The 9,777-nt window shown below is 51.9% G+C and overlaps 1 protein-coding gene across 2 annotated transcripts; it reads left to right on the forward strand.

Annotated features, from left to right (window-relative positions):
- Positions 1 to 2,899: 2,899 nt before the first annotated feature.
- Positions 2,900 to 7,996, forward strand: LOC147349470 (relaxin-3 receptor 1-like). Of its 2 annotated transcripts, none has more exons than XM_086365322.1 (2): positions 2,900 to 4,357; positions 7,374 to 7,996. In XM_086365322.1, exon 1 carries the CDS (start codon positions 3,003 to 3,005, stop codon positions 4,317 to 4,319), a length of 1,317 nt encoding a protein of 438 aa, XP_086221448.1. In that variant the 5' UTR covers positions 2,900 to 3,002; the 3' UTR covers positions 4,320 to 4,357; positions 7,374 to 7,996. The 2 variants fall into 2 exon arrangements, with proteins under 2 accessions (XP_086221448.1, XP_086221449.1); XM_086365323.1 differs by having other exon boundaries at positions 2,936 to 4,187.
- Positions 7,997 to 9,777: the final 1,781 nt, after the last annotated feature.

A 9,777-nucleotide genomic window follows, 5' to 3' on the forward strand; every position in this document is an offset into this window, starting at 1 on the left:
GACAAATGTGATATCACTTATGTGTGGAATTTAAGAAACAGATACATACGAACTTACCTATGAAACAGAAACAGACTCACACACGTAGAAAGCAAACTTATGGTTGCCAAAGGGAAAAGGGAGTGGGCAGAGATAAATTCAGAGAAGGCAATGGCACCCACCTCCAGTACTCTTGCCTGGAAAATCCCATGGACGGAGGGGCCTGGTAGGCTGCAGTCCATGGGGTTGCTAGGAGTCAGACATGACTGAGCGACTTCACTTTCACTTTTCACTTTCATGCATTGGAGAAGGAAATGGCAACCCACTCCAGTGTTCTTGCCTGGAGAATCCCAGGGATGGGGAAGCCTGGTGGGCTGCCGTCTATGGGGTCACACAGAGTCGGACATGACTGAAGCAACTTAGCGGCAGCAGAGATAAATTAGGAGCTCAGGATGAACTAGATACATGAAGTAGATGAAGTAGATACATACTACTACATATGAAATAGATAAACAACAATGTCTTACTGGATAGCACAGGAAACTATATCCAGTATCTTGTAATAACCTATAATGGGGAAGAATCTGTAAAAGAAAAAATATGTATATATAACTGAATCACTTTGCTGTACACTTGAAACACTGTAAATCAATTATACTTTAATAAAATACATTAACTTTCAAAAATAAAAATTTTTAAAAAGTCAGTCTTGGGACAAACTGGGGAAAAGCACCCCAAGCAGAGGGCCTGGTGAGTGCAGAGTCCCAGAGACAGGAGAGAATTTGGTACCCTGGAGGGACAGCGGAGGCTAGTGCAGTTGGAGCCTCACACAGAAGGGAGTGCAGGTTGGAGGGCTATTAGACGGGATCAGGGAGGTGAGCTGGCCCCAGATCAGGAATGGCCTTATGATCAGGGCAGGAGTGAGGAGTTTATTTTAAATAAGATAAGATGTCCTAGAGCATCACAGAGGCATGTGATCTGGCTTACCTTCTGATTGCAATGGGGAGAGGAGATCCTGGGCTGAAGCACCCCAAAGATCATCCATGAATGAATGAAAACAAGACATACATAGAGAACTCTTAGCCTGTGAGAACCATAAGAGGTTTTACAGACCATTTTAAAGACAAGAAAACTGAGGCCAGAGAGGGCAAGTCACTTGCCCCAAACCACAAAGCAAGCTAGTAGCCAGGGCACAGAGACTAGAACTCGGGCTATCTGACATTCAATGACAACTCCCATAAGAGGAAGAAAAATTCCTAGGCCACCAGGGCCCACTAAAGGGAAACTCTGGGGAAGTATGATCTAATTTTGCAAACTTTCTATCAGATTACTGGTTCATCTGGGCTCTGGCCAGCTCTGGCTAAGTTGCTTCAGTCATGTCCAACTCTTTTCAACCCTATGGACTATAGCCCGCCAGGCTCCTCTGTCCATGGGATTCTCCAGGTAAGAATACTGGAGAGGGTTGCCATGCCCTCCTCCAGGGGATCTTCACAACACAGGGATCAAACCTGCATCTTCTGCATTGCAGGTGGATTCTTTACCACTGAGCCACAGGGGAAGGCCCCTGGCCCAGACTAGAACTGGGTAATTGGGTTAATTTCGTCTTTTGTGACCACTGGGGAGAGAATCCCACTTGCTTCAGATTCTCTGTCTCCCAGGTAAGGGAGGTCTGGCAGTGAATCTGCTTGTGGTCACTGATTAAGGATAGGAGACACCGGGAAGACCTGCCCTCTGGAGACTACCTCCCAGCTCCTGGCGGTATGCTGTCCCAAAGCTCCTAGGAGAGCAGGAAAGAAGGAAAGGGCTCCTCAGAGTGGGAGCTCCAGACTAAAGCCAATGGGGGACTGAGCACCATAGAGAGGGCCTTCAGCAAAATAGGAGGTCAGAATGAGGAGGAGAAGGGGGTTCTCTTAGCTTGATTAGTTCTCCCATGACCCTCACAAGAGGTTATCATCCTCCTCCTTTACAGGTAGGCAAGGTAGATCAATTAGCCCTAAGACACACAGCTGGTAAGTAACATAAAGGGGACTACAGTCTCCCCTTCTCCTGGGAACCCTCCCATCCTTAAACCCGACCACCTTCCTTGAGCCTCCTGCCCTAACACTCATTGAGTTATTACCGTGATTTTTTATTTTTTAATTTTGCACTTTCCCCTATATGAGATCATCTCATTTACTTGTCTTTATCTCCCAGGAGAAGATATGTTCCATGTGTATTGCTGCATCCCTAGTGTTTAGCAAGGTGGATTGCATAGAAGGTATGCAATAAAAAATTCTGGAAGTACAGGAGGAGGTAGTTGCGGGAAGGCCTTTCTGAGGAGGTGACATTTGAGCCCAAGTGCTGAGAAAGAGCCAGCCATAAGAAAATCTGGCCATGGGAAGATCTCGGGCACTTTGAGACCGAGAACGGAACAAAAAGGGAGAGGGGATGAGGAGTGCCCAACGCTAAAGCACAGCTAGAGAAATGCCTTTACCAAGAGGAGTCCGGGGTTGGGGGACCGTTTAAGGGAGCAGGGCTGGAGGCAAAGAGACTGCCAGTCCCTGCTATTTGGTCCCGAGCAAGTCTCCCGTTGAGTATTTCGGGGCCCGCACAGGCTGAAGGTGGAGGGGTATGCTGCTTCCCGAGGCGAAACTTGTCGGAACCCTTCTCCAGTCCCGAAGGTTGAACCGCTGCGGGAGGCGCTCTGTTTCTAGCGTTGCGTCTTCACTCAGCGACCCACGCACAGCCGCAACCCTGAGCCCACGTGAATCGCAGAAGCCTTCTCCTCCGACCTAACCTCTCAGCTTCCGGCCTCCACTCTGGCTGAGGGTCCTCAGTTCTTGACGAAATCGAAGGTAAAGAAGTAGCCAATAGAAATACGGCCTGGAAGCGCTTAGGGCAGGGCGCGAGTGCAACTGACCAATCAGGGAAGCCTTCATCCCTTTAAAAATGCTGCCGCGCGGTACTGAACACCGCTAGTCGTCCCAGTTTAGCCTCTGGCTTCGGAGTGGACCTGAGCAGATCCCTGAGCTCCACCAAGGGCGATGGAGTCAGCCAGAGGCAGCTGTCGCATGGCCCGCGCCTTCGGGGCCGTGCTCCCCCTGAACTGGTTTGGAGACGCATCGTCTCGGCAGCCCTCTAACAGTTCGGTGGGCAACGGATCTGAGAGCACTCGCCCGACCTGGGGTCCCCGCAGCCTGGACGGCCTGGAGGGAGTGGCAGAGGCCGGAGCGGCGCTGGCACTGCGCGCTCTGATCGCGGGCGCCTACCTGGCCCTGTGCGCTGTGGGGCTGGTGGGCAACTTGCTGGTGCTTGTCCTGGTGCGGTCCCAGCAGCGGCGCTGGCACTCCCTGCTCAACTGCTTCCTACTCAACCTTGCAGCCACCGACCTGCAGTTCGTGCTGACACTGCCCTTCTGGGCCGTGGACATGGTGCGCGACTTAAGCTGGCCCTTCGGGGGTGCCATGTGCAAGGTGGTGCTCACGCTTACGGTGCTCAATATGTGCGCTAGCGGCTTCTTCCTTAGCGCCATGAGCGTGGCGCGCTACTACGCGGTGGCGAGGGCGCTGCGCCCCCGCCGGCCGGGCACCCTGTGGGCTGTCTGCGTGTGCAGCTTGCTCTGGGCCACCGCAGTCCTGGCTACCGCACCCACCGCCCTATTCGCCACAGCGGCCAGCATCGGGGGCGAACGCTTGTGCCTGCTGCGCTTCCCCGACGGCGGTCCCGACTGGCTGGCCTTCTACCATCTGCAAAAGATCACCGTGGCCTTTGTGCTGCCGCTGGTCACGTTGGGGACCTGCTCGCTGCTGCTTCTGCGCTTCCTGCGTCGGCAGCGGGTACGCTGGTCGTCTGGAGTCAGGCACCAACGTCGCTCCCGGGTTACCCGGGCGCTGGCCTGCGTGCTGCTGGTCTTCGTGCTCTGCTGGCTGCCCAACCAAGCGCTTACGTTCTGGGGGGTGCTGATCCAGCTGAACGCGGTGCCCTGGGACTGCGCCTACTTCCTGGTGCAGGCCTACCTCTTCCCGGTGTCCATCTGCCTGGCGCACTCCAACAGCTGCCTCAACCCGCTACTCTACTGCCTGCTGCGCCGCGACTTCCGCCAGGGCCTGCAAGAGCTGTGCAGCCGGGCCAAGCACCCAGCGGACCTCCGACCCGGCTGTCCGATAGATAGCCGCGCCCCAGTACGGGGCTCTCTGATTAGGCCTGAACCCGGAGAACCACACCTCTCAGTAAGGGCCACACGCCGCCCCGTCAGTACCAAGAGTGATGGGGCAGATTATGCCAGTTGGTATTGGAATGATGATGTCAAGGGGCAGTGCCTGACTGGAGAAGCAGGCCCTTTGGCCGTGGGAATTACTTAAGCCTGGGAGTTCATCACTAACCTTCTGTGCGACCCAGGGTGAGTCTCTTTCTCCCTGGCCTCAGCATCCTCTTTCCTATGAGGAGAGGTGAGGGTTAGATGAATCCTGGGGATCCTCCTGGCACAACCTCTGCAAACAGTGTGAGCTCCATTCATTGAGCTTTAAGGCATTTAATCAGACTCCTGGTTTATGTTTCCCTTTGTTATAAGGGAGCTGTGAGAGAGGGATGTGAGTGGCTTTTGGAAACCAGAGTGGAGGGATTTCAAGATTATGAGGTAGCCCTCGATGGCTCAAGATTTCTGAGCTTTCATCTGCAAGGCCCGCCTGCTACTTGTTCTCTCTAGATCCTGGGGGCTTGACTGACCCAAACACACTCATCTGGCAGTATGCTGTGACTGAGCATGCTAGCTGTTGCATGAAAAGTGGCTGCTCAGGAGGTCTGGAGCTATGTAGCTGGTGGGGGAGGGGGGAGCAGTGGGGGGTGAGCAGTGACCTGAGTGGCCCACATAGGACAGAACTGGGACCAGTGGGAAAGAAGTCATGGGAAGCAGATTTCCATCCCTCGTTATGGCAGGCCTTTCCCATTTTTGAGCACCTGAGCTTTATGAGGTGGTGAGCTCCCTGTTCTAGAATTCATTACAACAGAGACTGATGGAGACAGAATTGATGCATCAGATAGGGGTGTGGAGCTGCTGGATGATTTCACCAATCTCTTTGAGCCTGGAGACCCTGTGACTGATATGGGACAGGTGGGAGTGTTTGCATGCTACAGGCCTTAACAGTCAGCATCTCTTCCCCTTGCTCTCCAAAGGCATCACTGAAGGTAAATCAAAAAGCAACTGACTTAAATTCTTTCTCTGGTAGACAGCACTGGATCTTCATATTGATGCAGAGCTACCATAAAGCATTCTCAGCACACACCATTTGAGATTAGGTGGTCAGAGGTCAGAATTTGTGTTTGCATCCTTGCAAAGACTTGCTCATAAATTTCATGCCTGATGTTTCCGATAGAGGAAGACGATGCTTTAAAGTAGAGGAAAAAACCTATTCCCCACTGCCTGGTGTCCACGTCCCGAGCCCACACAGGATCTTGGGTCAACTCAAATGTCTGTGATTTGTCATCCCAGAGCAGTCGGAAGGGGTGGAAGGGTGAGGCCTACAGCTAACCCCTGGTGGAATGATAGGCCCTGTGCCTCATGGTGTGGGTGGTACTATGACCCCTCTAAAGGACCATAATACAGAAGAATCTGTATTCCTTGGAGTACTTGTCCACTTAAAAAGAAAATAATATTTTACAAAGTAAAGAACTGCAGTGATTCACTGGTAGCTCCAAGCCTTGATTATTTTTCTCAGTGTTATTTTAAAATTGAGTCATTTGCAGCTTATTTCTCTCTCACATGCAGAGGAATCTTTGGTGGGAGCAACAGAAGGGATAAAGAGTAACTACTGTTGTTCTCATTTGTCTTCCTGCAGCCCATCCCCCATTGTCCCTGGGACCAGCCCTAAGAACTAAAAGGGTGGGGTATGGGGTGTTCTCCCAAGAGAACATGAGAACTGTGTGGGAGCTGCAAGTGCTCTAAATCAGAAATAATAGCTTATTAAATAGAACCTGAGGCCAATGGTCATTTCCAAAATCATTCTGTTTAAAGAATATTGTAGAAAGTTACACTAATGACTCCACAAATGCCATACAGTGGACCCTAGGGCGTGGGAGGCAAAGACATTAAATCTGGAGTCAGCCTGTGCAGAAGCCCTTGATCTGGCCTTGCTATGTGCCTTAAGCGAGTCACTGTGCCTGCCTCAGCCTTGGTTTCTTTATCTATAAAATGAGTGGGCTGATAATTCCCTGTGACCATTTCCATATCAATGATTAATTTTTACCCCCTCTGTGTCCTTTTTTATCCACTCTTTACCTGCAAACTCTTTTTAGGGTCATTTCTTGCTACAACACTATTCATTTAACTCTTAGTTCCTGTGAACTGTTTCCTTTATCGAGGTCAGGGTGAATTTTACTGGCTCATGTCGTGCAAATATCATGTTGACCAGAAGAGGACTCTATGGCTGGTGTGGAGGGTCTCATCAAATGCCCATATTGTAGTTTCAAACCGTGGGCCCAGCTCTGAGCCTGCACTCTTGAGGCTTCCCCTGCAACTGCCATGTGTGTGGAAGTAGGACCCAGGTGTGCCCCAGAGAGACCACCCTCCACCAAGGTGGCGTTCAGCGCAGTCCTGACACCAGTATTGAAGGGACAGTGAGGAAGGAGGCAGGCGTGAGGGATGGGGCACTTTGGGAAGACAGCGCGAAAGGGTGAGCTAGAAGAGTGCGGCATCACTAGATGTCGAGAAGAGGGGCATTGCGGAAGTGCAGAATAAATGAGATTTTTGAAGGGAAAGAACAAAACCCCCAAACTTGTTGAGCAAGAAGAGCAATGATCCGGCATTGGTTGAGCACTTGACAATGAGGCAGGCACAGTGCTTTGTGTAGGCTTGGTCCTCAAAAAGGATTTTGAGGTATGCAGTATTATTTACCTTGTGAGGAGGAAATGAAGGCTCAGAGAAGTTAGGGAACTGCCCGAGGTCACACTGCTCGTGAGGCAGCACAGCAAACATTTCCAACAGCAGCTCCCTGACTCCAAAGCCCAAACTCTTACGTGCTTTTGGCTCATCTGCCAGCTGCCAAGAAGGAGAAGGGGGGTAAAAGTGCTCAAAGAGACCAAATGACAACTTGTGTCCTGGGCACGGAGGCCACAAAGGAGCCAGGTGCCTGCAGAAGAATAGGTGCTCTGAATGAGCGCGTGGTGCCTGGAGTGGCCATGGTGTCAGGTACTGCAGGGCAGGGCAGGGAGGAGGAGGGGTCATGGCCTGAATGAATTGCAAGGATACATGATGTTGTCATTATCCCAGCACATCCCAGCCCCCTCTGCGGCCTGTAGGAGAGAGGCATGAGGGGATGATCGGACTTCCGAAACCACTCCAGGTGGGTGGAAGTACAGAGCCATGGACTCTGTGCCAGGAGACAGGTGGGCAGCTGCTGAATGTCATTTTCAACTTGCAGAGGTGAGCCCCTGCCCCTTGGAGCAGCCGGACCCCAGCGCCTCAGCCTTGGCGTGCTTTCTCTGCTGAATTCTTCCTTGAAGAGGACAGGACGCTTCCCTGCACCCCTCACCTGTGTCACACAGCCTGGCCTGTTTGCGAGACCCTCCTGACCCTGGCCGCCTTTCTCTCTTCCCTTCAGGACAGAGGGGCAGCTGAGTCTTCCTTTCTCTTCCAAGTCACCTCACCCCCAGGTCCTCCCTGGAGCATTCTAAGTGTTGGAACCCCAGGCGGATGTTGCAGACCTTTTCTCAACCCCAGCACGCTCTCTGTGAAAGTTTTGGGGGCCCCCATGTCCTACTCTGTGTCCCTCCCTTGTGCGCCTTGAAACTTCTCTGTTTTGGCTCTTAGCGCTCCACTCTGCCTGCCTCTCTGCCATTCCTCTGCCCACCTCGGAGGACAAGGGCAGGCACACAGCTCTTCCTGGTCCCCTGTGCAGTGTGCTGCCCACACGAGGACAGCGAACTGGATGCTGAGTATGTTTCTATTTCTTCTTCAGCGATAAACTGTAAATATCTGTGTCTGAGTCTTCCCTTGTATTGCTTATACGGTAGGCTCTCAATAAATGTTTGGTGAATGAATGAACACTGTTGTGTAAGTCCTCACTCTCCTGTTTGCCTGTGTATGATGTGGTCTTTTGTCTCTTTCCCCTTTCCTCAATCTGAGCAGGCTTTCCAAAGCCTCCCCTGGGTTCAGGAAGACTCCTCCTAAAATCCAGGTTCCTGTGAACCGGGTCGGCTGGCCAGGCCATCTCTGGATCCACCTTCGTTCACCTATTTCATTCTCCAGACCTTCTTTTGGGAACCAGGTCACATTATTCCCATTTCATGGAAGAGCAAACTGAGGCTCCAAGTAGTGAAGTGGCATATAGCCAATGGGCAACAGAGCTGACACCATCCCAGGCCTGCCACCCTTCCTGCCTCTAATATGAGCTGTCAGACTGGAGTTAATCAAAACAAATGATATGAGTGAAGGAGGAGACAGCTCATGGCTCACTGCCTTCCACGGTTGTTTTATCTTAACAGGAACCGATTAGATGTGAGGGCTGTAGATGTGGGGGTTGCAAGAGGAGGGTGGCCTTGGGCTGAAGCAGAGACATCAAGACACTGTCTGAAAAATGGAGTCTGACCATTGACCTGTACAAGGCCACCCTTGGCTGAATTCTGACCTCCTGAGAAAAAATGGGAGTGACTGGATGGGGAAAGTCAGACTCTAGCAGCTGGAGGAAAGGGTGGGAGGGGAGAAGCTAGAAGGTGTAAATGTAGACAGCTCTTTCAAAGTGGCCCGTGATGGAGGCTGGAGGGTGAGAGTTCACAAAGGGCTGTGAGGGACGGCAGTGCTGGTGGGAAGGAGAGATGGTGGGGGTTGAGCATGGAGGGGAGGGGGCTGATGGGGAGTGACAGTGTGTGGGGATGAGAGGGTCCAGAGTCACTGTGGGTTGGGGTTGGTTACAGACAGCATGATGCTCAGGTTGACAACCTTATTTGAAAGCAGGTGCTGCTATGCATTGAATTGTGTCCTCCCAAAAAGTATACTGAAATCCAGCCCCAGACACCTGCGAGTATAACCTTATTTGGATATAGGGTCCTTGCAGATGTAATCAAGTTAAGATGAGGTCATCCTGGATTAGGCTTGGCCCTGAATCCAATGCCTGGTGTCCTTATAAGAAGGTCACATGAAAACAGAGAGACACACAGACAGGAGAATGGCATATACAGATGGAAACAGAGACTGGAGTGAAGCATCTACAAGCCAAGTATTGCCGGCAACTCCTTGGAAGCTGGAAGCGGCAAGAAGGATTCTTCCTTAGAGGCTTCCAAAAAAGCGTGGCCCTGCTGACACCTTGATCTCAGCCTTCTACCCTCCAGAGAACTGTGAGAGAATAAATTTCTGTTAAGCCACCTCATTTGGGGCTTTCCAGGTGGCTCAGTGGGTAAAGAATCTGCCTGCAGTGTAGGAGACGCAGAAGACTCAGGTTCAATTCCTGGGTCAGGAAGATCCCCTGGAGGAGGGCATGGCAACCCAGCCCAGTGTTCTTGCCTGGAGAATCCCATGGACAGAGGAACCTGGTGGGTTACAGTCCGTAGGGTTGCAAAGAGTCAGACACAATTGAGCATGTATGCACCTCATTTGTGCTAATTTCTTATGGCAGCCCTAGGGAACTAATGCAGACATTCTGTGGGCTGAGCTTGCCTGCAGAGAGGGGCTGGGGAAGGTGGGGAGGAGTGCTCACCTTCTGGCTAAAGTCTGCAGCCCCAACTCATTCCTTCCAGCCTCCTTTTAGGCCCATGGACTCACTCCACGTGTTCTAACATGGAGCCTCAACAGAGGGCTTGGGCCCAGGGAGGCTGGCACTGAGTCGGGGG

Source organism: Bos grunniens, chromosome 21 (genome assembly GCF_055505025.1).
Source record: "Bos grunniens cultivar Pamir isolate PY7600 chromosome 21, Bosgru_T2T1.0, whole genome shotgun sequence".
Lineage (NCBI taxonomy): Eukaryota > Metazoa > Chordata > Mammalia > Artiodactyla > Bovidae > Bos > Bos grunniens.

Bases quoted from the DNA above. Each gene is read 5' to 3' on its own strand.
- LOC147349470 (XM_086365322.1), top strand. From the start codon at position 3,003: ATGGAGTCAGCCAGAGGCAGCTGTCGCATGGCCCGCGCCTTCGGGGCC.